This window comes from Lepisma saccharinum, chromosome 1 (assembly GCF_977018435.1).
Source record: "Lepisma saccharinum chromosome 1, izLepSacc3.1, whole genome shotgun sequence".
NCBI lineage: Eukaryota > Metazoa > Arthropoda > Insecta > Zygentoma > Lepismatidae > Lepisma > Lepisma saccharinum.
Genome location: NC_139229.1, coordinates 187,172,427 through 187,199,452, shown reverse-complemented (window position 1 = coordinate 187,199,452; position 27,026 = coordinate 187,172,427). Strand labels below are relative to the sequence as shown.

General features: G+C 37.3%; 1 protein-coding gene across 4 annotated transcripts in view; it reads left to right on the top strand.

Moving 5' to 3' along the window:
* Positions 1-5,814: 5,814 nt before the first annotated feature.
* Positions 5,815-27,026, top strand: part of Cyfip (Cytoplasmic FMR1-interacting protein Sra-1) — a 78,041-nt gene continuing 56,829 nt past the window's right edge. For 2 of the 4 annotated variants that reach the window (XM_083144649.1, XM_083144629.1), the window contains exons 1-10: positions 5,815-5,951; positions 13,893-14,119; positions 14,594-14,773; positions 15,711-15,892; positions 17,249-17,579; positions 18,263-18,466; positions 19,484-19,675; positions 21,314-21,528; positions 22,763-22,893; positions 26,766-26,804. In XM_083144649.1, the coding sequence (XP_083000775.1) occupies positions 13,895-14,119; positions 14,594-14,773; positions 15,711-15,892; positions 17,249-17,579; positions 18,263-18,466; positions 19,484-19,675; positions 21,314-21,528; positions 22,763-22,893; positions 26,766-26,804 (1,699 nt within the window). In that variant the 5' untranslated portion in view covers positions 5,815-5,951; positions 13,893-13,894. Of the gene's footprint in view, positions 6,081-13,892; positions 14,120-14,593; positions 14,774-15,710; positions 15,893-17,248; positions 17,580-18,262; positions 18,467-19,483; positions 19,676-21,313; positions 21,529-22,762; positions 22,894-26,765; positions 26,805-27,026 lie in introns of all 4 variants that reach the window. The other 2 variants (XM_083144637.1, XM_083144643.1) reach the window with 2 other exon arrangements.

Sequence of the window (27,026 nt, the reverse complement as noted above, 5' to 3'; positions counted from 1 at the left end):
TCCTAGACACAACAACTCAGCTGCGTCAACACGGTGGCAACGAGAAAAACAGGCGGAAGGAAATGATAGGTGATGTTTCCATTGTTTCTTCAAGGAACGATAACTCCGGCTGTGGGCGACGGAAATTCATGGGACTTGGACAGTCAGGTTCAAAATGTATTTCCCCATCCTATGATGAACCTTAATGTGGCGAATTTTATGAAAACTTCTTGCGCGCAAGAAAAATACAGAACACGGCTTTTAACTTCCGCGCCACAGTCTCCTAACTGTACAACGTTGCACTCCTGCCATTGGCTGATCGCCACGCACACCCTCTGTGTGGCCCCGCCCGATATCGCTTCTAAAAGCGTGCGTCGTATATACAGGCAACACCTTACGATTTGATATACACAGGACATGTACTATGTAGACATTTTAACGAAAAATCGGTTGAAGTCGAGGATGGCTAGTTGGGTCAGTTGGTAGAGCCCTGATTCGGGTCCTGGTAGAGTCTGCAATTTCCGCCTAAAATGTCTACATATGCAACATCTTCTTGCTTTCTCTTCTCGACATTCATAAAATTTTCGGCTGTCTCTTTATGGTAGTTAAGTGTTTGAATGTGTTTCGAACCCAGTAGGCTTAAACAAAAGTATTGTTTTATACAATGAAATTCTCGTACTGCATATACGAAATTTAGTTCTGGCAAAACTAAATCATCACTCAAAACTTTGATTTTCAGTTGATCTATGCAGCTTATTTTTGTTTTAATAAACCACTCCAATATCCGATACTGCTGAAATATTCACTTTAGAGAGAGAGAGAGAGGCCTTGATCTCTTCGGCCCTCGACCCGAACTAGCACTACACTGAGGCCCCGGAAGTTCTGCTGTCGTCAATGTCTTCATTTTTCGAATCACTATATCTTATAATGCAACCAGAGGACGCTGACTGATCACTAATCGACTGTATGAATTGTCACACTTGCCTCTGAAATCTCATTAACCGATTCTTTGCAAGATCAACCGAAAAATTGAATCCGCGTATTTATATCCTCATTATACGTATTATAGAACGTTCCGCAGATAAAACAATTCGTTAATATTGCCAGTAGTTGACTTCTTCTCTCATTCAAGAACGTACCCTCTCCCGCCTTCCAGAGATTAGAAATTACAACAAATCGCCCTACGTGTGGCGCTACCTTTGTTGTGCAGCTTCCAAATGCTGACAAGTCTCTACATAGTGCTCAAGTGCGCTGCGACAACACCGAAAGCGCAAGAAAAGTTTACGTGCAATATTATCAACAACAGGGTTATAGAACATTCTCCGTCTTGCCTCGATAATCGTCTATCTCCTTGTATCATCGTCACATTATTCAAAAAGCCAAAAACCTAATTTTATCTAGTAAAAAAATAAAAAAAATCCTGGGGGCGCTCGAGCCACCTCAACCCCACCTTGGATACGTGCTATTAATAATAACAGGGTTATAGAACATTATCCGTCTTGTCTCGATAATTATTTCTCCCAAATTATCATCACATTATTCAAGAAGCCAAAATCCTAATTTTATCTAGTGTAAACAGAAAATTTTCCTGAAGGGAGCTCGAGCCTCCTGATTACCACCTTGGATACGTGCTATTAACAATGATAGGGTTATAGAACAGTCTCCGTCTTGTCTCGATAATTATTTCTCTCAGATTTATAAATCACATTATTCAAGACGCCAAAAATCTAATTTTATCTAGTGTATATTGAAAAATTTCCTGAGGGGGGGGCTCGAGCCACCTCATCCCCACCTTGGATACGTGCTATTAACAATAACAGGGGTATAAAACATTCTCCGTCTTGCCTCGATAATTATTTCTCTACTTAAATTATTTTCACATTCAAGAAGCCAAAAAACTAATTTTATCTAACTTAAAATGAAACATTTCCTGGAGAAAGGCTCGAGCCCCCTGTGCCCCATCTTGGATACGTGCTATTATCAATAACAGGGTTACGGAACATTCTCCGTCTTGCCTCGATAATTATTTCTCTCCTTAAATTATTGTTACATTATTTTATTTCACACCACAAGAAACCAAAAACCTCATTTTATCTAGTGTAAACCTAAAACTTTCCGGGGTGGGGCTCGAGCAGAGGCGTGGCGTGCATGTAGCCGCTGTTACCGCAGGTAACACTAAAATATAAAGAATTGAAGAACCTGTCTTAAAATATTATTACGTACATAAACTGGTAATATTGTCGTAAAGTAAACATTGCAGACTGACATTTTTTCTGACACCGGCAAAAGCGAAGAGGAGGACTGATCCGGTACGCTCCACAGGCAACATGAGGGAAGGGCCCTGAGCCCACCAAAGGAAGACTTGGCGTAGCGGTAAAGACTGTTATGGCGGGAGGAGGAGGCGGGCTGTTTAGCAGGCGCAGTTGCCGGTGATCCTTACAGGAAACATACCAGTGTTGCCATATTCAATTGACAGAAAGGAGCTAAGTCGCCTAATCGGATCTATCTTACTCTGAAGGGGAACGATCACGCAGTGTTAGTAGCGTCGCCGCCTTATAATCAAGGGATTCCGGGTTCGATACCCGGTGGAGGCAAAAGTGGTTCGGATCCAACTTTAAACTGTCCCGATTAGCATTACTGTTCATGAAGTGGACTTAAAGCGCCAAATCAAAATTTTAAAAAATCAAATCACACTGGGGCAAAAGCAAACTGCCAAGTGATATTTTGTATTTACACTAAATATCAGCGATTATGAAAGTCCTCTTTGTCCTTCTTCGACATCATGGGCGAGAAGGAGAGGAGAGGGATGGGTATGGTCAAGGGGTCCGCTGTCCTTCTAAAATTGTCAACCTAAAATTCTATATTTCACACATATAATATTATTTCGGTTACAGGAATTTGTGATAATTGTTGATAATACAGATTGACATTGACATACGTTGTCGCAGAAATGCAATAATTTCGGATTGAAGCAATGTTTTTGAGGTGGTAGAACTGTTTTTGGGTGAAAACAATACTTACAAGCATAATTTCCCGATTATCATCTTAGCACGCTCTGAAGTGTCAGGTGTCGCAGGTTCGAATCCTCAGCAAGAAATGGTTATTTCAATGTTCGTTGTTATTATTTTACTTACATAATTATAAAAAATAATAATTACATACACAAAGAAATAATAATTTTATTTCAATAATTCACCACGCATTGTCATCGTCACGATTATCCTATAAAGCGAAAGCCTTAAAGGTAGCAAAGGACGTAAAATATACGAAATAGTAGTGGTGTCAGAAATGAGATTTCAGTGGATTTAGCGAAACATGGGAGTGGGAGTAGTTAGGAAACAGATGAAGACTACATCTACTCTACATACGTCTTATTTGAAACGAAAATGTTTCGCGATTTGGGCAAATCTGGTTTCAAAAGAACTAAGATGGCAACATTAGTAGAACTGGACTTCTTGCAGGTTCCGAAGGAAATATTGGGGAAGGGCCGATGCTGAGAGGGGAGGGGGCAAGGAGGGTGCTTCACGTGTTACAAAAGTAAACAACGGTTTGTGGGAGGGACTGTGCAGTGGGAGTTTTGTGACTGGTGTCTTTCGTCTTTATGTTGTTTTCGGGCATTGTCAATTAATTAATGAAGCTTGCTCGGAGTTCCGAGGTGGCGGGTTCATCCTATCTGGACAGTGTGTGTAATCGTGCGATAGAAGATATTTTGAAGCAATCTTTCGGTTCGTTATTTTGCAGAAAACATCGAAATTGTGGCGAAAGGGAGGCCAAAGCTTATTTTGAACGATTTAAAAACCAAGTCGTCTGCTGGATATGACCGACATTTCAATGTTTCGTGGTATAACGACTATCCGTGGTTATGTGGATGTGTGCAGTTTTCTAAACTCTTTTGTTGGCCATGTACTCTATTTTCGGGTGAAAAAAAACGTGTCGAATTCAGATGTGGATAACATGGACCATGACCATGACGCACCCAAAAATTCAAATTCAAATGAAAAACTTCTCTTTATGACAACATCATAGAAGTTTTTTGATTTGATTTGATTGATTTTGCTTCGCTTGTGCCACTTTTGGCTAATTTGCGAAGATGGGGATGAGTGATGATATGATTAAATTGATGAATAGACATCACAAACGCCCATGCCCAAGCTAGGTTTCGAACCCGGGATCCCAGCATCATATAACTATTTTCAAAGTCTGATTGATCTGCTCTATAAGTAGCCTTCGATGTTTCTGTAAGTATCAAATTACGTATTATTGTGTCAACAACCAATGTTTGCGATTTCACTTTAGTCCTTATGTCAACATTTTTTTTTCTGATTAATAACTTTACCAAAATCTAGTATTGAATTGCATACGTACCAGATTAATATTATATGAACTACTTGGAAGACATTGGGGGGGGGGGGGCATGAGGTGGGGAGGCGCCCAAGTCTCCCTTAAATGTCCTACTGATAACCGGTAACACTTTTAAAAATCCACACCACGCCACTGGGCTCGAGCCCCCTAAGCCCCCCTCTGGATGCGTGCCTGTCTGCCGAGAGGTCAGCCCGACGTATCCCCAGCCGTTATAGTAGGTTTCCGGGACCGGATTACGCTTGCTCATTCGAAGCTCCCCAATTTCCTCACGATGGTGGGTTGCTAGCTGCCCTATACGTTCCAGATTAGAATGTCGACATTCCCATACTGTGAAAATATCAAATTCTAACCCCTATTTCTTTCTTCATAAACTGATTTTCACATTTTTAGAATGAAAGATTCCATTTCAATCTTCTCATTTTTATCACCACTTATTTGAATGGGGCTGGAGGCCCATCAGCCTCCACTAGCGTATGCAGGATTTTTCTTTTCGGTTGGAAATTTAAAGTTCCCCATGCCTTGAAGGCACATTTAGGGGATAGGACCCCACACATTCTCGATCTCGGCGATTTTGGAGGTGATGTGATCAGCACCACCCACCCCGGGAATCAGTGGTGGGGGGGGGCAGTTGGCCTCACTTTTCGCCACTTTTGCTCCCGCACTATGTTAAACCTTATCTACAAAGGGAAATAAACTTTCTTTGTCCCCCCTTCAGTTTTGGCACCTTGATCCCAGGTTTTGAAATCCAATCGCCGCCACTGCCGGGAATCGAACCTTGGTGTCCCGCCTGAAAGTCAGACCACAGCGAAAGGGGCGGGAATTATAAAGTGGATATTACCATCAGTGGCGTGCCCAAGGGGGGTTAGTGGGGGTTATAACCCTCTCCTTTGGCTCAGTAATCCCCCCAAAAAAAGAACATCAACGGTAGGAAAAGATGGCAAAATGAGGGCTGACTACCTGAAAAAGTGAACATAACCCTTCCCTTTCGAAAATCCTGGGCACGCCATTGATTACCATATGATATTACATAACTTCGTTGTAGGGATGGGGAAATACGTAAGAAAAATATATTCGTAATTATCATTTTTATTTTAACATTCGTTTTAAAATTTATTCAGAAACAGTATGGTGATGGGGGTCATTTTAGGGGGGCGGTATTTTTACCAGCATGTCCCAAGTCCGAGTTCTTTACTGGCCATTCCTACTAAAAATATCTGGCGAGCCCCATGTTTCACTTCAGAAGATGACAGCTAATGAATAGTTGATCCCCCGTTGATTATAATAATATATAAATACCGTAGCTGGTCTGTGGAAAAAAATACTTGTCGAGTTTCAAATTTTGCACATATTTAACACTGGGGAATAAGAATGGGAAAAATAACCTGTATTTGGGCAACACTGGTGTTGCCACTTGAAGGGAAATTTCACTTTTAAAGTAAAAAGGCAAGTGGGAAATTCATTGAAAGGGGAAGAGAGCTTTGCCCGCTTTGCCTTCCAAGAGCGTCCCTTGAAAGGGAAATTATGTGACTTTGTGGCAACACTGCGTTGAATGGACATTTGTAGATAGAAAAGTAGGGAGTGGAATGCCTTAGCGGTGTTTTCTAGCAAAAGTAGGTAATACTAGATTTATTATTGGGAGGGAAATGTGTGTTTGTTCGGTAATGAAAGCCACACCAGAGAAACGGAAGAGCAAGAAACTGTTTGATTAGTTTTGAAGAAATGCCTTCCGATTATCATGTGTAAGTAGTTTACACTCTGTACTAGTGTCAATAGAGTTGCTGAAGCATCGATAAAAGCAGAAACAAATGCAAACTAAGGAAATTTGGATATAAATTGCAAGAAATTGCAAATTTTATAGATGTAGGCTTACTGTAATTTAAAAAAATGAATTAAAACCCAGTGACAAATTTTGTGCCTGTTAAAGTTGTCTGTTTCTTTTTTACTCCGGGAATTTTGTAGTATACAAGTTTCTACTTTTATATAAAGCATTTAGTACAAATGTTACATACGTACGGACCAAATATATGAAATCTGCCCCTCTACAGGTGTTCATTTCAAACCTGACACTATTTCCTGTGTATTAAAATGTATTTTACTGCGATTTTGTAGTTTTGTGAACATCTTGTTAAACCTTTATTAAAAGTTAAGTATCCCCGAAACGCCTGAAATTCCTTTATTTTCTTCTTTTTCACATTGGTACTTACGTATTCTGCATTCCTAAGGATTCTTGAAGGTGCCATTTCGTTTTTTCACGGAAATAATCTATATTTTCGACGTATGAAGTAAGTTTTGTTCGCTTCTTTTCCCCTTCAGTAACACGCTAAATGGCGGTCACAGTTTCACTACCGTAGTCGGCATGCAGTGTTTCCACCCCACTCCTCCAAAAAATACCTAGGTAGCCCCACAAACCATTAACGCATAGACCCACGAACCATTTCCGGTAAGGTTAGGTTAGGTAGGGTCACGTATAGGTTACAATAGTTAAGAATTGGTTTCGAAAAAAATATGCGTAGCCCCACAAACCATTTGCGGAAACGTACCTTCTTTAGTTAAAGAAAAACACGTGTTTGGAAACACTGACCGGGATTGACTGGGATTACATCATCACACACAGGCTACATCCACCTGGAGGTAAATGGATGCAAGAGCTTTCGTGCATCGGTCACACATTTATATCGCAAAATATATGATTTTCCAGCAAAATTGACTGAACGATTCGAGAAAACACTTCCCCGAACTTCCACAATTCTAAAGAGACTGGATTCGGTAAGTAATTTCTCCTGTAAATTTGAAGAAATGCATTTCGGGGATACTTAAATTTTACCAAACCTTTAAACCGTGGAATTGAATACGATCACAATTTCAGAATGGCGTATTTTAATCAAAAGACCCACAAGTAGCCTACATGACATTTTGTTGATCATTCGCCCCTTAGCCATGTATTCAAAAGAAAGTGTAGAGTTCACTAAACACATTATAACATTACAGAATTTTTGAGGGTAGGTGGATTATTGCCAAAGCCAGCTATAACTATATCATCTTGTAGTTTATCTTTGAAGATAAAGAAGAGTGGTATTTAGAATGAAAATCGTTTGTAAATAAAGATGTCTTCTGGGGTTTTATATTTTAACTGTTAAAACAATATTTTCAGCCCAAGTTCCTTTTGTCTTATTGCGATTTTATCATGCTACTTATGCAAGTTTTACATGATTCGATTTCGATTTACATCTATTAACACATACTGCGACGTTTTATCGATTACTTACTGCATGTTTCCTTGACACTGGTTTTTCACTCCATATACTCTTGTAATTTTGTCCTTGCTAACAGCAATTCATTTACTATCAAAATATTCGAAGATTGTGTTCAATACATCAGGGCGCGAAATTTCCGGTCGCCAGGTCGCCATTGGCGACCAAACGTTTGGGGCTGGCGACTAAAATTTTGTTGTTTCAAATTTGTGTCAAACATGCCCGAACATCTCATTCCAACGTTCGTACATGGTTTTGGAAAGCGAGCCGATTGAAAATCCCGTGTCCACTCAATGCCGACCCCATCTTACAAATTTATTTAATGTAGCATACTATGTAGCTAAACATGAGAAGCCATTTAAAGACTTTGCAGATCTGCTGTGTTTGGCATGAAAATTTAGTGTGAGTGTTCTACTTAAGTATGGCAATAAAAAGCAATGCAGACAATTTATTCATTTCATAGCTGAAACTTTGAAGTTAGATCTAGTGGAGAAAATAAAGAAAAGTACATACATCAGCCTTCTGATGGATGAATCCACAGATAGATAGTCAGTCAAGCATGCAAATGTGTATGTTCGATACGTGGATGCAATTGATGGTCACATCAAAGAGGACATTTTAGGAGTAATAGAGCTCCCAAACGCTACTTCTGCTGGTCACTTCACAGCCATAACTGATTATTTAGTATTTAGATTGGGCAATAGGTTCAAATAAATACAGAAACAAGTATTACATTGTAGGCTTGGGTACTGATGGTGCAGCAAATATGGTCGGGCACAAATCAGGATTAGGTGTGCAAATGAAAGATATTTGTAATAAAATTATAAATAATCACTGCCTTGCACACCGTTTGCAGTTAGCTGTGTTGGAGTTAAATATCTTAAGAGCATTTGATTCCGTGATTAGGAATATTTTTCAGTTTTATCATGGCTCTGCTAAAGACTTCACCTCTTGAGAGAAACGGCAGAAGTTATAGGAGAAGAAATTCTAAAACTGAGTGATATCCACACTATTAGGTGGTTAGCCAGCAAAGAAAGTGCTGTAAGAGATCTCTTGCAATCATGAAGCTGTTGTGACCCATGGAAAAGACAATGAAAGTACTAAACCTAAGGGTTTGCTGAAAAGTTTGAAGCAATTTAAATTTGTTAAGCTTCTGTACTTCCTTTTGGATTTTTAGAGAAAACTGAACCCTTTAAGCATGGCACTACAAAATAAGAGTCTTTTGATTTCATCTCTGAAAATAAGAATTGAACACTGTATTTCAGTTTTGGCTGACCTGGAATCTAATGTTGGACCAAGCGAACAAGATTTCTTGGACCATGTATTCATTTCAGGAAAGATCAGGGATGTGCAGCTCACAAACATTCAAAATAGAGAGCAAGAGTTTCAGACTGTTAGAGGAAACTTAATTAACAATGAGAAGGTGTACATCACAGAAAGATTTCAATCTATATCAGCAGATGTGATTGTATCTCTGCATGTTTTCGACATCTTGGGTTGGCCTCCCAAAGAAAATATTCTTCAGTTTGGGATAGAAGACATAAAGAAGCCCTACATGTACTTGAACCCGAGTCTTTATAATTGGAAAATGGATGTTCTCTTAGCAGAGTGGACATAATACAAACTTTTGTTTCCTTCTCTGACTTTGAATCAGATGCTGGAGAAGATTCACAGTGAGGAGTGTTCAACAAGATTCCCCAATTTGGTCCAGATTTTGACATTTTGTGCTGTTTACCAGTGAGCACAGCTTCATGTGTGAGAGGTTTCAGCTGTTACAACAGACTCAAGACTATTTACAGGAACTCTCTAAAGACTGAGACACTGGATGATTTGCTCAGAGTTTCTGTAAATGAACCCCCCCCCGTCAGTGTTTGACCCAGCAGTTGCGATTGTTAAGTGGTACTTCAGTGCAGAACGACAGCGCTACATAAACATTAATTCCTAAGGTATGTTCTTTTTAATAATTGCTCATATTTTTATTATTTATCAATATAAAATAGTGGCGACCAAAGATTTTAGTCCGGCGACTGACTTCAAACTTGAAATTTCATGCCCTGCAATACATGCTTTCGTAGTTAGGTTAGGCGGCGGGTCAGGTTTAGTTCCCTTAGCATTTTAATAATAACCCTAAATGCTTTCTACTACTGATCGTGACCTGCAAGGTACTTCTAACACAGTGGTTCCCAAAGTGTACACAGCATCGTAGTGCCACAAGAAGTGGAAGGGCAGAGTGGAGCATGTTTCCTTAGGCCCGAGCTGAACTGATTGAAGGGGAGGGTCATGAAGGGTTTTAGGCAAAGGTTGTTTTGTTTGTGGTCACTCTATAGATAGGCCTACTTTCTGGTGTGGGCATCGTGGAAAAAGGGCACCGTGAAACGAAAAAGTTTGAAACCCCTGCTCTAACATCTTATTTTACCAATACAGTGCACTTTTTTTGAAATGAAACTGTGCTGATTAGTTTCAAGAAGGTTCAAATTACTTCTACATTCATTTCCACTTGTCTACGACACTTACTTGCGCTTCTATCAACAGAGAATCCTTTGTTCACGGGGAGTGCACATGCTTGCGTATGGTAATTTTTAAGTTTTTTTCCAACATAAATAAATTTTTTCAAAATCCAAACAGTGCTCATTACTTTAGGAAAAATTTCAAATTTTGTGTGACAATGTTTGCAAATATTTTGCAAAAAGCATAAAACAATCGGAAATGTTACCATATTTTCACATGTCACCTTTGACTATGTTTACTTTTAACTAGACAAGTGTTGACATTGGGGAAACGAGGGGATGTATTTTCGCAGTGATTTAGATTCATGTGTTTTAATTTTAAAATATTATTATATAATATGTATTATATTAAATTAAATTATAATTAGAAACTATCTCACGAAAATTGAGAGAAAATCAGAGACTCACTGTAAAGCGTGCTTACATTAGTTAAGTGGACGGGAAAGTAACTGAAGCGAGTAGGGTAAAAGCAAGTTACTATCCTCATGTAAACAACTGTGGAGAGTACTGGAGCCAGTACTTGCTCAAGTAGTCAGTACAGTTGAGTGGCTGTCCACATAGGACAGGGATTCGACCAATTTGCTTCCTTCTCCAATTTTTTCACTCACATGCGATATCGACAGACCACTTGACCAATGTAAATGCTTTCTCAGGACAGTAGTGAGTCTGTACTGTGGTAGATTAATCAACCATGAATAAGTAGTAGTCAGAGTCAGACACCATGCAGCTTGTGTAACTGTACCGTGAACGCAGTGGAAAGCCCAAGGAGGGGGGTTTTGTGTGGTCTTACCTTCAACCTGTGGCCCAGTATTTAAGAAAGAAAAATAAATCTACATAACACCACCTTCGAAAATTCTGGGCACACCATTACGTGCACATGACTGTACGGAATTTATGCAGTGTCAAGTATAGGAACTAACAAGGTTCTACTAACCTCATACTAATTTCTCGTATAAAAAATATAAAATACCTGGGTAAATCATTTCGGAGCTGTTTTTACTCACCACCAACGATGACCGCAGATTACGAATGGGTTCATTCTGTCAAAAGTTCACCAAACGACCACAGTCACTATTGCACTTTGCTAGACTTGAGTAGAAAGTGTGTAAACAGCTACTCGCCAGAGAAGGGGTCATGTCGAGCAGACAGGCCAGTAACTCGTCCCAGTTACTCTCCCGCCCATTTGGTTAATGTAAACTAGCCTTAATAGTGCCACAAAAATATAAAATACCTGTGTAAACCAGGGCGCGAAATTTCCGGTCGCCAGGTCGCCATTGGCGACCAAAAGTTTTGGGATGGCGACTAAAATTTCGTTGTTTCAAATGTGTGTCAAACACGTCTCAAGACTTCACCTCTTGAGAGAAACGGCAGAAGTTATAGAAGAAATTTGAAAACTGAGTGATATCCACACTATTAGGTGGTTAGCCAGCAAAGAACGTGCAAAAAGAGCTCTCTTGCAATCATGGAAAGCTGTTGTGACCCATCTTGAACAGGTGGCCCATGAAAAGACAATGATGGCGCTAAAGCTAAGGATTTGCTGAAAAGTTTGAAGCAATTTAAATTTGTTAAGCTTCTGTACTTCCTTTTGGATTTCTACGGGAAATTGAACCCTTTAAGCGTGGCACTACAAAATAAGAATCTTTTGATTTCATCTCTGAAAATAAGAATTGAACACTATTTCAGTTTTGGCTGACCTGGAATCTAATGTTGGACCAAGCGAACAAGATTTCTTGGACCATGTATCCATTTCAGGGAAGATCAGGGATGTGCAAGAGTTTCAGACTGTTAGAGGAAACTTAATTAACAATGCGAAGGTGTACATCACATAAACATTGCCGTCGTCAACAGATGCGATTGCATCTCTGCATGTTTTCGACACCTTGGGTTGGCCTCCCAAAGAAAATATTCTTCGGTTTGGGATAGAAGAAATAAAGAAGATCTACATATACTTTAACCCGATCCTTTATAATGAGAAAATGGATGTTCTGTCAGCAGTGTGGACAGAATACAAACTTTTGTTTCCTTCTCCAGCTTTGAATCAGACGCTGGAGAAGATCCACAGTGCAGAGTGTTCAGCAAGATTCCCCAACTTGCTCCAGATTTTGACATTTTGTGCTGTTATACCAGTGAGCACAGCCTCATGTGAGGGAGGTTTCAGCTGTCACAACAGACTCAACACTACTTACAGGAACTCTCTGAAGACTGAGACACTGGATGATTTGCTCAGAGTTTCCGTAAACGGACCCCCCCCCCCCCCCATCCTCCCTGTGAGAGTTTGACCCAGCAGCTGCGATTGATAAGTGGTACTTCAGTGCAGAACGACAGCGCTACACAAACATTAATATTTAATAATTGCTCATATTTTTATTATTTATCAATATAAAATAGTGGCGACCAAAGATTTTAGTCCGGCGACTGGTTTCAAACTTGAAATTTCATGCCCTGGTGTAAACCATTTCAGAGCTTTTGGGTTCATTGGATGAATGGGTTCATTCTGTCAAAGGACAGAATTATGCCACGAAATGTTAATCTTGAAAGTGAATGTTTGAAGCAAAATTTTCCTTCCTGTCATTCTGTGAAATTCTTGTAGTGCAACACCACCAGTGTACTGTAATATTAATGCTTCAGTTTTCCTGTAGTTTTTATTATTATACAGTGTGTTGCAAGACAACTTCAACAATTGTTGGGTGCTGGTAGGTAGAGGCCGACACACCAGTCTGCCGCGGTGCAGATCCCAATTTCAGTTTTCATCTCCCTCCCTCTTAGCATCACGTGTTTTACACAACACAGCAAATTATTGCTCTGATGCAACTTCCAGGGATGCATGGCAGGGTTGCAACTAGCTTCCCTTGGGATTCTTACCTGAGTAAAAGACAAAAGAATAATGCTACTTGCAATATTTACAGTATATATAAACTGACCAAGACAAAGAATTTTCAATAAATATGGACTGAAATTCAAGAGTGTTCATTCTAAAATGCCTGTATCATGTTTTGATTGTAATACAATATCAATAATCACAAAGACACAGATGTTGATGAAATCGACGAAGGAACAAATGCAATGTATATGTGTTTTCTGCCTAATTTGGAACACGCAGACTGTAATGTTATAACAGTTGATTTAGTAATTATACCTAGGTATGTTAGCATAATTCCTAATGGAGTCAGTCATGTAATACAGAGCTTAGCCCATACTGAAATCAAAATAATGTTAAGGGTTCTTGCAATAAAATGAAAAATGTCGAAAAAGATTGGAAATACAGTAAAACCTCGTTAATCCGGACTAATGGGGGGGATAAGTTGATCGGTTTAACGAAAGTACAGATTAACTGAAATATCCTAAAAGAACAGTAGAAAGTGCATTAAAACTGCGTTATAGCAACAAAACACATTTATTATCATGTAAAGCAATATGACAATGCAGTGTTTCTAGCCACATTTAAAACCTTGCATTCTGCTTTTTTCTTTGCCTTTTGTCTATCCGGATGAAGCAAGATCCGGCTTATCGGGGTCTGGATTAATGAGGTATAAGACAAATGCAGAAAACCAGAAGCAGCTTATGACACAAATTACTTTGTGGTACATACGAAATGCTTCATAGATGAGGGTAGTAGTCAGCTAATGGCTACTCTTAGGGAGACACGCATATGGGGTAGAAAATCGATCGGCACAATATATGTTGTAATTTATCAGTAAGACTGTTCAGCAAGCATGTGTAATGATATTCTAATTATTCAATCTTGAGCCATTTTTAATTACCTGACTGATGTATAATGGATTGTTTATTTCAGAAATGCATAATCAAACCATGGCAACTGAGAAAGTTACTCTCACTGATGCACTATCCAATGTGGATGTCTTAGATGAGTTGACTCTCCCTGATGAGCAGCCATGCATTGAGGCGCAACCATGCTCTGTTGTATACCAAGCCAACTTTGATACTAATTTTGAAGATAGAAATGGCTTTGTCACAGGAATTGCAAAGTACATCGAAGAAGCAACTGTACATGCTAGTTTGGTAAGTTTTGTGTATGGTTGGGTTTACAATCAAATGATGTATTAAGTCTGTATCAATGCACTGATACATCAATATGGTAGAATATCTGTTTGAAATTCAATGCTGATAATGATATCTAATTTTGTTGAGACATTGTATCCTGCAGGATGTGAAAACTGCAGTTTTCATGAACGTATAGCTGATATTATCTGTTGTAAAAATGGATTGTATGATCATGGTACAACTAGTGCGAATCTATTATTGTTTTAGACCAAACAGTGATACTTTGATTTGGTGTACAACTAGAGACATCACAACAACTTCTGGTTGAAGTGTGGATTTTGTACAAAACTGAAGCTGAAATCTGAAAAACAAAACTTTGCATTTTAGTTTAAACTACACATGTATATTTTTGTTGCTTTCACTTTTAATTGGTTTTTAGTTTTTTCATCTCATTAACATGTGAATCAGAATTTTATGCATTGTCTTTCACAGAATGAGTTGCTTGAAGAAGGACAGGAACATGCTGTTATGCTTTATACCTGGAGGTGTTGCTCACGAGCCATACCTCAGCCTAAATCCAACGAGCAGCCTAATAGAGTGGAAATATATGAAAAGACAGTGGAGGTATTGGCCCCAGAAGTCAACAAACTTCTAAATTTCATGTATTTTCAGGTAGGTTTCTTCATTACTAAAATTGTTTCACAAATAAATTCCTCTAAATGTTTTACTGAAGTAGCTTCTACTTTTGTAAGTGTACTTTCATTTGGTTTATCGGTGTTCTTGTTGTGTTTCTGGGTTCATCATGAGTTTTAAATTCTGTAAAAACTTCTAAACAATATTTATTTTGGTAATCCTAATAAATTCACAAAATATTTGTGACAACTAACAGTACAATTGCAGATAAGTTCTGTATGGTGTATTCTCTCAATAATAAAGAACTTATTGTTACCGACCTCAATGACTGAACATATTGAAAAAAGGTTCCAGGTTCATTTTCTGATCTGGACATGTTGCTCGCTCACTCACTTGCTCTGTGTTTCAGTACACCCTGGAGTTTTATCACTATGGAAAGGGAGCCGAAACTAAATCCCACGTCATTAAAACATTATTCGTAGTTCCTCATTTTGTGTGTATTCCAATTTTGGATATCTGTTCACTGCAACTGACTGTATATCGTGCATCTTGGTCGTTGCATATTTATTTTAAGTGAAGGTTTTCACAAAATACAAATGCAGTTGACTACTTGCTCAACTGCTGATTGTAGCAATTGTTCACACAAGTAATTTCTGCATCCTACAGTGCACAGCTGTTGAAGGTAGTATGAAGGCAGCACTGCATCCCCACAAGTCTGTTCCATAAATTATATCAGGCTTAACATTCTGAAATTTTAAGTGGAATTACTGGCCATCCTTCACTTGCGATGTGTGTGTGTGGAGAGCCAATGATCCTTCTCATTTTTATTAACACTTCCCCCCAAATTTTAACCTTTTTTGTGGCTATAGCCACTCTATATAGTGAAAGATTATTTCGTAAGTTATCCAACAATTTTCATTGCCATGTGTCCGTGCAAAGAGCAGTAAACAATAATTATTGTGTACTTTACTTTCAGAGAAAGGCAATAGAGCGGTTTTCCGCAGAAGTGAAGAGGCTATGCCATCAAGAGAAGAGGAAAGATTTCGTTTCAGAGGCCTACCTTTTGACATTGGGAAAATTTATTAATATGTTTGCTGTTCTAGATGAGCTAAAAAATATGAAGTCCAGTGTGAAGAATGACTATTCAACCTACAGGAGGCAAGTATAAAAAATTCTGTTAGAATTATGCAGGAATATGCTTGGTGCGTGTTTTAAGATTTCCAATTGTTGGTCGGACTTCAGAAATTTTTCTACTGAAAAATACAATGGTTAATTTCCTACCTGTAACAGGGATAGCTTATGTTGTAATGATGTGGTCAGTGAATTGTTTCTTGTTGCATTTTTTTTTCACAGTAGATTGATTCTGTTACTTCAAATACTGTTTGCTTGCCAGTTGACCTCCCAATGCTGAACTAGTACTCAAAATCTAGGACTGCACGAGAGTTATAATCTTGACTTGTTTACACAAAAGATGTGAACATAATAACTAGTGCCGGCCCCCATGGCGGAGTGGTTAGCACATTGTGCTACGATGCCAGGGGTCCCGGGTTCGTATCCTGGGCATGGATGTTTGCAAGTGTCCATTCATCATGTCATCACTCATCCCCATTTTTGCAAATTATCCAAAAGTGGCACAAAAAATGACTCAAGATTGATATAAGTTAAGGCAGTATAAAACTTTTAAATGGACATGCATGGATGGTAGTGCTTGGTCTGCTTGTTTTGAATGCCCATGGGATAGCTAATTTGCTTTTTTGAAAAATATATCTGTTTGGATTATGTAGATTGTAGTGGAAATGACTCTTAGCGTAAATGCCAGACAGCCATTCTCAGTTAGGCTCTTGATTTTTGCTCTGTGTATTTTCACTTGTGTGGGTGTTCTGTGTTTCTTCTTTCTGATATTATGTACATTGGATGTTCGGTTTTACATTTTTCAGGGGACCAAGCTGAAAAATCTTAAAAGTGGAAAAATGTAAAATTGTGGAAATTTTTATAGCATTTTGCTCTATTGGGAACGTGAACACTGTACTATTGAGTTTTAAAAAAGCACCAAACACCACATGATGGGCCTGTCATGTTCAGCTTACCTTGTAACAGATAACACAAACACAGGCAAAACTTGAAACCCTAGTTTTCAACCTTGTGTCAGGGTAGGAATTTGCATGTTGCTTGGACAAGGAAAGAGTAGGAACATTTGATTGAGTTAGATGTGTTCATGGTGTATTTTGTTACCTGTTGCATGATAAGCCCAACATGACTATCTATTATATTCAAATCAAAAGTAGGGCCTCCCCGATGCCGTAGTGGTAACGTCGTCACCTTGTAAACAAGGAGCCCCGGGTTCGATACCCTGTGGAGGCTTATGGCACAGTGGTTCGGATCCCACTTTAAACTGTAGGTTGAGTCCCGATTATCCTTTCTGTGCATAAAGTGGACTTACAGCAACAATTCAATCAATCAAATCAAAAGTGTTGTATGTAATTGTTATTTTATGTAATATTATTATTATTGCAGAGCGGCTCAGTTTTTGAAAGTAATGGCTGATTCCCAAACACTTCAGGAGTCTCAGAACCTGTCTATGTTTCTGGCTACTCAAAATAAGATTCGAGATACTGTGAAAGAAAACTTGGAAAAAATACCAAACTACGAAGATCTGTTAGCCGATGTTGTGAATATATGTGTCCACATGTTTGAAACAAAGATGTATCTGACACCCAATGAAAAACATATGTTAGTGAAAGTAATGGGATTTGGACTGTTTTTGATGGACAGTGATATATGCAATATTAACAAATTAGATCAAAAGAAGAAATTAAAACTGGAGAAAATAGATAGAATATTCAAGGTATGGTATATGTTTTTTTTGGGAATTATTTTGATTCTCAGTTCTTGCGTTTTCTGCTTGATTTTTGTGTCTGCTGACTGGAACTCTGAATTCTGGGAATTAAAACTTGTAAATATATTGTACAACTGCACTTTTGCACTTGTAATAAAGAAAACAATACAAGAAATGGTGCAAGTGACTATTCATCAATTAATTTTTGTTATAAAACATAAGTTAGTTTCGAATAATTTCCAGATTGAGTCCCATCTGATAGCCTAATATCCTCCATTCATTCCATTCTAACAATGAACAATTCTCTTTGTGTATACTGACTTCTGTGACTTATGTAGCCCTAGTGTGTATTGAGTGACTTTTACAGCCTCCATGGTAACCCATTCTATTTTTCAGAATTTTTATGATATTTTTTCAGTTTTATGAACAAGTAAGAAGCCTGTTGAAGAGAAACATTGAAGTTACTGCAAGTAGCTGAATACCCAGTGTTTTTGTTCAAATTTTCTGACTAGTGCACAAACGATGCACCCATGCTTCATTTTCAGAACAGGTGATTATTTTTTTTAGCCTTGTTCTACCCGAGAAGAGAAATTGAAATGTATGTTGTCTTTTTGTGAAACTTTTTGATGAAGCAGTTACATTTTTTGTGTTAAATTATCAAGGCCAGTTTTGTTTCACTTTTTTCTTTCCAGAATTTAGAAGTAGTTCCTTTGTTTGGGGATATGCAAATAGCACCATTCAATTATATCAAGAGGAGCAAGCATTTTGATCCATCTAAGTGGCCTTTGTCAAATTCCAACAACATTAGCCCTCAAGCTGATTTGATGGTTCATCTGCCTCAGATCCGAGATGATCATGTTAAGTACATCAGTGAACTGGCAAGATACAGCAACGAGGTAAATATATGAATACTCTGTCAAGTATGCAAAATAACATAAAATCCACGTGCAAATTGTATGACAAAATTAAGTTTCTGAACAGTTACACAATGGAACCATGATTTTATAATCTTAGATCTTATATTTTTCCGGCATTGTGCACTTTACCTTACTGGTTCCAGTAAAGCAACAGGTTTTGCCAATTATAACACCATTAAGCCTTGTTTCCATGATATGAAAAACTAAATATGCTGACCAAGGCAGTAATTTATTTTATTAAAAACATAAACTAAACCTAACGTTTCAACCTTCTAGCAAGGTCTTCTTCAGACTCTGTATCAAGTACTGTATCTGTACTTGATACAGTCTGAGGAAGACCTTGCTAGAAGTTTTTCAGGTTTTGCCAGATTTTATATTCCCTACAGAATATGTTATTCAGCTACAGATCAGTTTAAATAAATACACATAAGCGAAAAAGTTACTAATTCACGTACATGCATTTATTTTACTGCTATGTCGTTTATTTCCCAAACATGAATGCATCAGTTTGAATTTTTTCACAGTTCAATGAAATTTAAATCACCAATACTTACAAGTGGATTGTGGATTTCATAATTCAATGTCACCGCTTAATATTTCAATTATCTTGTATGTAATTCTTTGAATATTTTAAAGCAGTATGGTTAGTAGATTAATATGGTATGATTGCAATGGGATGCTTATATATTTATAAGTATCTTGAGAACAACTTTTAATGACTAGGCTTTAGTATTGATGGGAATTGTTATATTTATTAACATCAGTATCAGTTCAAAGTGGGATCTACTCATTCCTACATTTATATTACAATATTTATAGGTAATGAAAGTAAATTTTTAAAATCATTTTAATATCACATTGAAGGAACTTTAAATTGATAAAGTATGTAATCATTATGCAGTTTAGAGGGGGTGGGGAGTTCCATTTCCAGAATGTTGAGTTTTATAATTCTGCCACACTGGGTGAAGGAAGATTGTAACTTTTGTTATGAAACAGGTAACGACAACTTACAAAGAAACAAGGACTGATCAAGAAAATAGGGAGATAGCAGATTTAGCATTGAGAGGCCTGCAGCTGCTGTCTGAGTGGACAAGTGTAGTGACGGAGCTGTACTCCTGGAAACTCTTACATCCAACAGATCATCATCAAAACAAGGAATGCCCTCAGGAAGCAGAGGAGTATGAAAGAGTGAGTAGACTTTTTTCACAGATTTTAATTATGGATGAATGGAAAACATATTTCACATAACTGTCGATGTTTTTTTAACATGGCTTCCACATCCACAGTTCATACAGTCAATAAGACTATTGGTGTTGCATTTTTACTTATTATGAAATTGTATATGATACTGATAAAACTAGTTAGAACTAGTTTTATTGAATGCCTGTATGTGAAGCTAGTTTTAATGAATCAGTTTAGTTTTTACTAGTGAAAGCTAGAATTAAACCAGCTCTTTAGTTAAAGTGAGTTTTAACTAGTCATTCTCACTCAAGCCAATGGTGCTACTGTCAAGAGATATATTTTTTTTAAGTACTAACATTAGAAAGTTGCTGAAAAGTCCATGACAATTAATGTAACTGCACATTTCATAAATCTGAAACCTATGTCTGGAAGTAAATGCTGTAACATTGAAAGTGACTGCTAGAAATTCATTATCTGCTCTTCATTAATGATTTTGTGAAGCCCGTGAATCTTGTCCAACATTGGTGGCTCATTTTCCATATATGTGTCATGCACTTTCATCATAATAGGAGTTGTTAAAAGTATCATTTTTCCAAGAACAATCACCTCCTTAAGTGTTTTTTTATTTCTCTAGAATTAGAAGTACTCCTTTGATGACGTTAAAATCTTTTTTGACTTTTATAATGGTTGACATATCTAAGGCTGTTGTTCAGCATGTCATTTCTATCTTTTGCCCCTCACTCTGCCTCATTGTTTCATTTTCCTAAAAATATGCATACACATTTGAATCGCTCAGGAGTAAAACTTGATAACTCGCAAAAGTTTGAAACTAAGAAAATTGCAACTGAAAGTTTGTCCATTACACTGTGACTTATGGGTTATCCAGATGTTCCCATGTGTTTCTGACCATCACTGGCTGCTGAAGGAAATTCATTCACTGTTGTACAGCAACTGAATCAAACGTCAACTGAATTTTGAGTGAAGTGTGCATTATCAAGTTTTACTGCCAAACCACTCATTTAATACAATTTTCTCCACTTGGTGAGCTACACTCACATGTCAATATAATAATAAGTAATATGGAACAATTAAACAAACTGATGAAAACCCAGAACACCATCTCAGTCACAAGCCAAAAGATTTCAGAAGTGTGCTTCCACTCTCGGGAGAGAAAACATGTGAAAATTCCTATAGCGGGGAAAAAATGTTCACAACAATCTGTGTTAAGATTTCTATGCTCCAGCAATTGACAGAGAATAATGGCTGTGGCTAAACAAGTGTCTGGCAGGGGTACAGGTGAGAAATGAAACATCCTTGTCGTCTGTCTCCCTTGCAAATTGCCCGTGCCCTCCTACGAACTGTAGTGACACGGTACTGATTTATATAGTTTCCATTTTCAGGAACCTAGAGGGTAGATTGCACGATGTGGAGTTGTTCATGCAGTTAAAACACCGATACTCCGGTAGTATAGTATTAATGAGAAGATGAAAAGGTAAGAATTTGCATGTGTTGCTCTATGTGAAAATGATCAACTTCAGTTAAATATTCCAGTTACATTTTGTGAGTTACTATGCTCTTGGAAGGGTATAATTAAATCTTCAGTTATGTTTGACTTATTTCTGACTGCATTGTCTTTATTTCCAGGCTACAAGGTACAATTACACAGATGAAGAGAAATTTGCTCTGATAGAAGTGATTGCTATGATAAAAGGATTGCAGGTTTTGATGGCTCGAATGGAAAGTGTGTTCACAGATGCTATCCGGCGTAACATTTATGCTGAACTGCAAGATTTTGTACAACTTATTCTACGAGAACCCCTTCGCAAGGCTATAAAGAATAAAAAGGACCTTATTAGGAGGTTGGTGCTGCTAAGTATAAATTTGTTGTATATGAATGCCAAGATACAATATATTACGCACACACAAAGATATGTAATGGTTCAGTCATGAAAGGAAACATTATTGTTAGGGCTTGGAAGTTGATGACCTAAAAAATTTAAAAAATGACCTTAAATTTCTTTAAAAATAACCTAAAAATTTCAAATAAAAACCTAAAGATAATTTTCTCTCCGAAAATGAAATCTTGATTTTTTCATAAATTTCGAGAGTAGTTGAATAAATCAGTAAAACCTGTTGTTTGGTTACTTACGTGAAATTTAGAAAATTTCGGACTTCCGCGTTGCACAATTTAATGGTTAAATCCTATTAATTTCGAAGATCCACTGTCTACATTCACAAAACGGTACGGCGTTTGAAGCGGAGATGGTACCGCATCACTGCATTGTTTGTTCCTGGGTGGCGGTAGTTGCGATTTCTCCCGTTCGGCGGTGCTGGCGTGCGCATCTTGGTTTGCGTCGTCTGCTTCCTGTTGTTTGGTGGTTTAAACTACTGAAGCAAAGGCATAAAAACAATTAAGTGCTAATGTAGGTTTCTTTATTTTTGCTTCAAGTTTACATAAAATACACTGCAAGGTTTTTCTCTTTGTCATTCATCTTCTTTCAGAGTGGACCTTTCACGATACAGCATCTGAAAATACGGTTATATTTTTTTTTAAATATTGTGACTAATTTTACTTTAAAACCACAGATTAAAGTGGTAATAGAGGACACCAAGGGAACCTCAAAGTAGGCTTCACACAAAGTATTTTAAGTTTGCGGGAGGGAAAATTAATTTACCAAAATAATTAATGCATTGCCAAACATTTCAGTTAAAATAATATTGTACTTCTGCATTGATCGTATTTTCGATTAATAGCGAACTTGCTAAAAGGACCATGTCAGGAAATTGAAAAATGTAAGTTATGCTAGGAAATGCATGTAAAATTCACGAAACAACAAGGGAGGAGAAAAAGCCTCAAAAATGAAAGAAAATGCAATACAAACAGCCAAAAGTACTGAATAATGACTTGGAAGTAAAAAACGGCTGAAAAATGCAAAATGTAAATAATTTTTTCTGGTTCGAACTGAAGGCAAAGGAACTGATATCAGGTTCAGCATTGTTTTCAAGGCACAGAAGAAAAGATGATTTGTCATCATCTGCCGAGTCCTAATTATTGTATATAAAAATAAAAGAAAATGTATTTATTTTTTGCAGTATTATTGTTTCTGTGCGTGAAACATGTGCAGATTGGCAAAGGGGAGTGGAACCACAAGGTGATCCTGCCTTGAAGGGGAAGAAGGATCCAGACAATGGTTTTGGAATTAAAGTGCCAAGAAGGAATGTGGGTAAGTTTATATTCTATTATATCCTTAAATATAGGTAACTTTTACATTTCTATGAACATGTATTGTGATACCTATAAACAATGTAGGTGAATGTTAATTTTGTCAGAAAATTTAGTAGATCATCAACAGAATCTTCAAGCTCATATTCTGTATTCTTATAAAAGCTCATCCTTGGAGACATTATATAGTATATTCAGTTTTTTATTTACTAGTGGTAGTTGTTATTAATGACAGGAATTAATATTTTTGCAAGTAACTATAGTTTACTGATGGTGGTAAGTAATTGGGCTTCCTAAGAAATACCATATTTATGCATGTATAACACACACCTTGTTTTTGTTAGTTAAAAGTGGCAAGAATTATATCTAGTATATAATAGCAGCCCAATTTAGGTTCAATAAATTATTTTTGTAGTCATTGGTTGTATAATTGTTACTTGATTGATTGAGTTGGTGTTTTAAGTCCACTTTATGCACAGTATGGCTGTACCTACAGTTTAAAGTGGGATCCGAACCACTATGTGCCTCCACCGGGAATCGAACCTGGGACCCTTTGATTACAAGGCGACGACACTACCACTGAGCCATCGGGGAGGCCCGTATAGCTGTTACTATGTGAACCAAGATGGAATATTGTTCATCTGCACCAAAACTGTGACTGCTTAAAGATGCAAAAGTTTCGCGATCGGCAAATGCTAATATAGTGGAACTCCGATTAAACATTCCCCAATTTTACATTTTCCCCACATGATACATTCAATCTTCATGCTCCCAGTAGAGTATAATGCTATAAAATGTTCCTGGATTTTACATTTTCGCCCATTTTAAGTTGGTCGGTCTCTTGAAAAATGTAAAATTGAGGTTCCACTGTATTACATCTACCCTGTGATGGTAGTTGCTCATTTGATCTCACTTTGCCTTCTGATGCAAAACATTCTGGTAGAGGTTGAGATGTCATGGGGAACATGGATTTCATTTGGTGCATGGTGGCATTTTTGCAGGCATAACACATGCCATAATTTTTTGTTCTAAAATTTTGGGAAAAAGTGCACATTATACATGTTTCAATGTGGTAATTTGCTCTTATGTATCATCATTTGTGAAGAATGGTGGCAGTTTCAGTATTTTCAAAAAAATATGGCTGTCTGATACAGGCTGTCCAATATGTCCCATGAAGGTGGGAATAAATGTGATAGTTTCATACACTTGTATATGCATTCTGTTGGGATGTAAAGGATCAAATGCTGATATTATCCCTCTTGACAGAGCAACAAATGTACATTTGCTTACTTCATGGAAGTATGCATGACCAAGACTAGTTAATCAGACCAAATTCATGTACCAAGTCAGTTACATACAATATAATAGTATGTCCTTCAAATAATGTGTTAAGAATAGGGGACAGAATATTGGTTGACAAATTTTTGTCTTTTAACATACCCACATATACATATGTACATGTTAGGAATAACACATTAATCTGTACTCGAATCTTGTCCTCTTCTCCTAACACTCTCTACTATCTGCTCTTTTCACCAACATCTTGGTCTCCCCTTGGCCTTATTCCCACTCCTTGTGCGTTGTAAGCTCTTATTGGTAGTCTTTCTGCATCCATCCTGGTCCATGTGTTCGAACCATCTCATCTGTGCCCAATCTATCCTGTCCTGAAGCTTCATCACCCCTACTGTCTGTCGGATCTCCTCATTCCTTATTCTATCCCATCTAATTTTTCCCAATATACTCCTTAAAAATTTCATCTCCACTGCCTGCATCTTTCTTTTGTCTCTCTCTGTCATTGTTCAAGTCTCTGCTTTCCTAATACGTATTTTTAATGTTCTCATAATCACATAAATCTATGCTAGAGAAATTCCTTAGATTAACTTTGTAAGGTTTAGTGGCCTTAAAAATAAAATTAAAAATAATTTTAAATTATTTCATTGTTCAAGTATTTAGCAGAATATTTTATATATATTAATTTCTTCACCAATATGCAGCACCATTTCAGATAAACTTTACATCTTCATGACATAGTTTATGAGAGAATGGCATTTCTTTATGGCACATGGGGTTAGTCAGTAATATGTGAAACTAGTGATCTGTCCACATTGTATTATACAGGGTGGTCCAAAAGTATGGAGACACCTGAATAAAAGTTATATGACATACTGTTCCTCAAGACTAACACTGCAAGTTTGTAATAGGCATGGGGGAAATGTTATAGGGCATATGACAAAACCCACCATCTTGCATTCAACTTCAAAATTTTAAGTGGATAAGAGGTGATATGATATATCAAATCAGGCTAGAATATCATGAGAAATGCAGTGGTGAAGGTTCGATGTATCTTTAACCAGTAAAATGTTATGAATGAATTCTTATACCAATTTGCTCATTTTGAGGTGTCAGAAAAAAGCATTAAAATGGCTCTAACGTGTCAGTAACACATCGAGATCATCATCATACTGACGTCTATAGAGAGAAGTTGCATGCCATTGCACATGATATTAATAACGGATATTTCCGAAGGGTTGAATTTTGTGAATGGTTGTTTCCAACAATTACAGTGTGATGCTTCCACTGGAATGAAGATTCCTTCACAGTGACGAGGCTAATTTTTATGTTCACAAGGAAGTTATAACATTTCCCCCACCCCTATTATAAATCTGCAGTATTAGTTTTGCGGAGCAGTATATCATTCAATTTTTATTTGTGTGTCTCCATAGTTTTGGACCACCCTGTATTTATATGTTCATCAGATGATAGAAAATGTCAAAATTAATAATTCTAAACCAAATCATCAAATTCAAGCCACATTGTCTTGTTGGAATGCATGAGTAGCACATAATTATGAAGCATTAGTTTAGTACAGTATCAGTTGGTGCTGTCAGAAATTAGCATTTATAACCATGTTCATTAGTCTGTTTATATAGATCTTTGCAAAACATTATAACATTAAGATGCATAATACATGCAGTGACATGTGTTGTGGACTTTTATTTACAATATAAGTACTTTCAGGTTTTTTAAGTCCAGGAGGTTGTTCTTTAAACTTATCAGAATAATTTTTTTTTCCCCATAGAGGCTAAATTTCAACATATCTCCTATTAATTGGTGGTTACATCATAAGAGGAAGACATCCCTATACTTTCAACTTTCAAGGTCCATGAGTTTGGGCTGTGTATTGATAAGTCAGTGAGTGAAGGCAAACTCTTTTATGTATTAAGTAAAATTGGTTCCACCATACCTTCTTCCTTTATTATGCATTGAGAGGAAGCATCTTCATCATATGATTATGAGGCAGGATGACAGTTTTTTTTTCTCCTAAGCCGTTCCAACAGGTGATTGGGATTCCATAGTACTCTTAACAGTCACACTTCAAACTTGGTCACCAACATTGTCTGGCAAATGTCGATGAACTTTTGCCTTTATTAGCGTTTGTTATCCCTATGTTTTGTGTTGATTGCAGCTCGTGGCATGATATATTTGTTGCATCAGTGTTCTTAATTTCTGCCGTTGTTCCTTGAGTAGCTTAACATATTACTTGGCTCACTTCAAAAAGGAGAAATAGCCTGTGAAGGAATTTAAATCACCTGAAGCAAAATTTCATACAAAGCTATATTTTCAGGTGACTTGCAAATGAGGGAATTACTGTTTCCATGTAGGTAACAGATTCAAACATCACCGATATCCTGCTCTTACAGTATGAATGTTCCCATTGAAAGGAATTCTGGGTTGAGGAAATGATTCATCTGGTTATTTTTATAATTTAGTGCTTGATTTTCCTTGCATTCCACTAACGGGGACTATGGGACAGCCTGTTGCTATATACTTTATAAAAATTCCAATGTGTCTGTTTTTCATTTCATTCTAAAGGAAAGCAAGAAAACACTACAGGAATTCGTAGAAGTGCAGGTTTGTTACAACATTTTGAAATATGCTGTTCTTTTTGTTTGCTTATTTTTTTTTCTTGATGCTTTTGTTGCTTTAAGAAGCTTTTTATTTTCGCTTTTTTCTTTAGCAGGTGAATGTCCAATTAATAAGCAGCAACTATGAGCTCAGTACTTCCACTGTACTATGTGATTAGAAAATATCAATTTTTTTTGCATATAAGAAAGAAGTAAATCCTGGGCATAC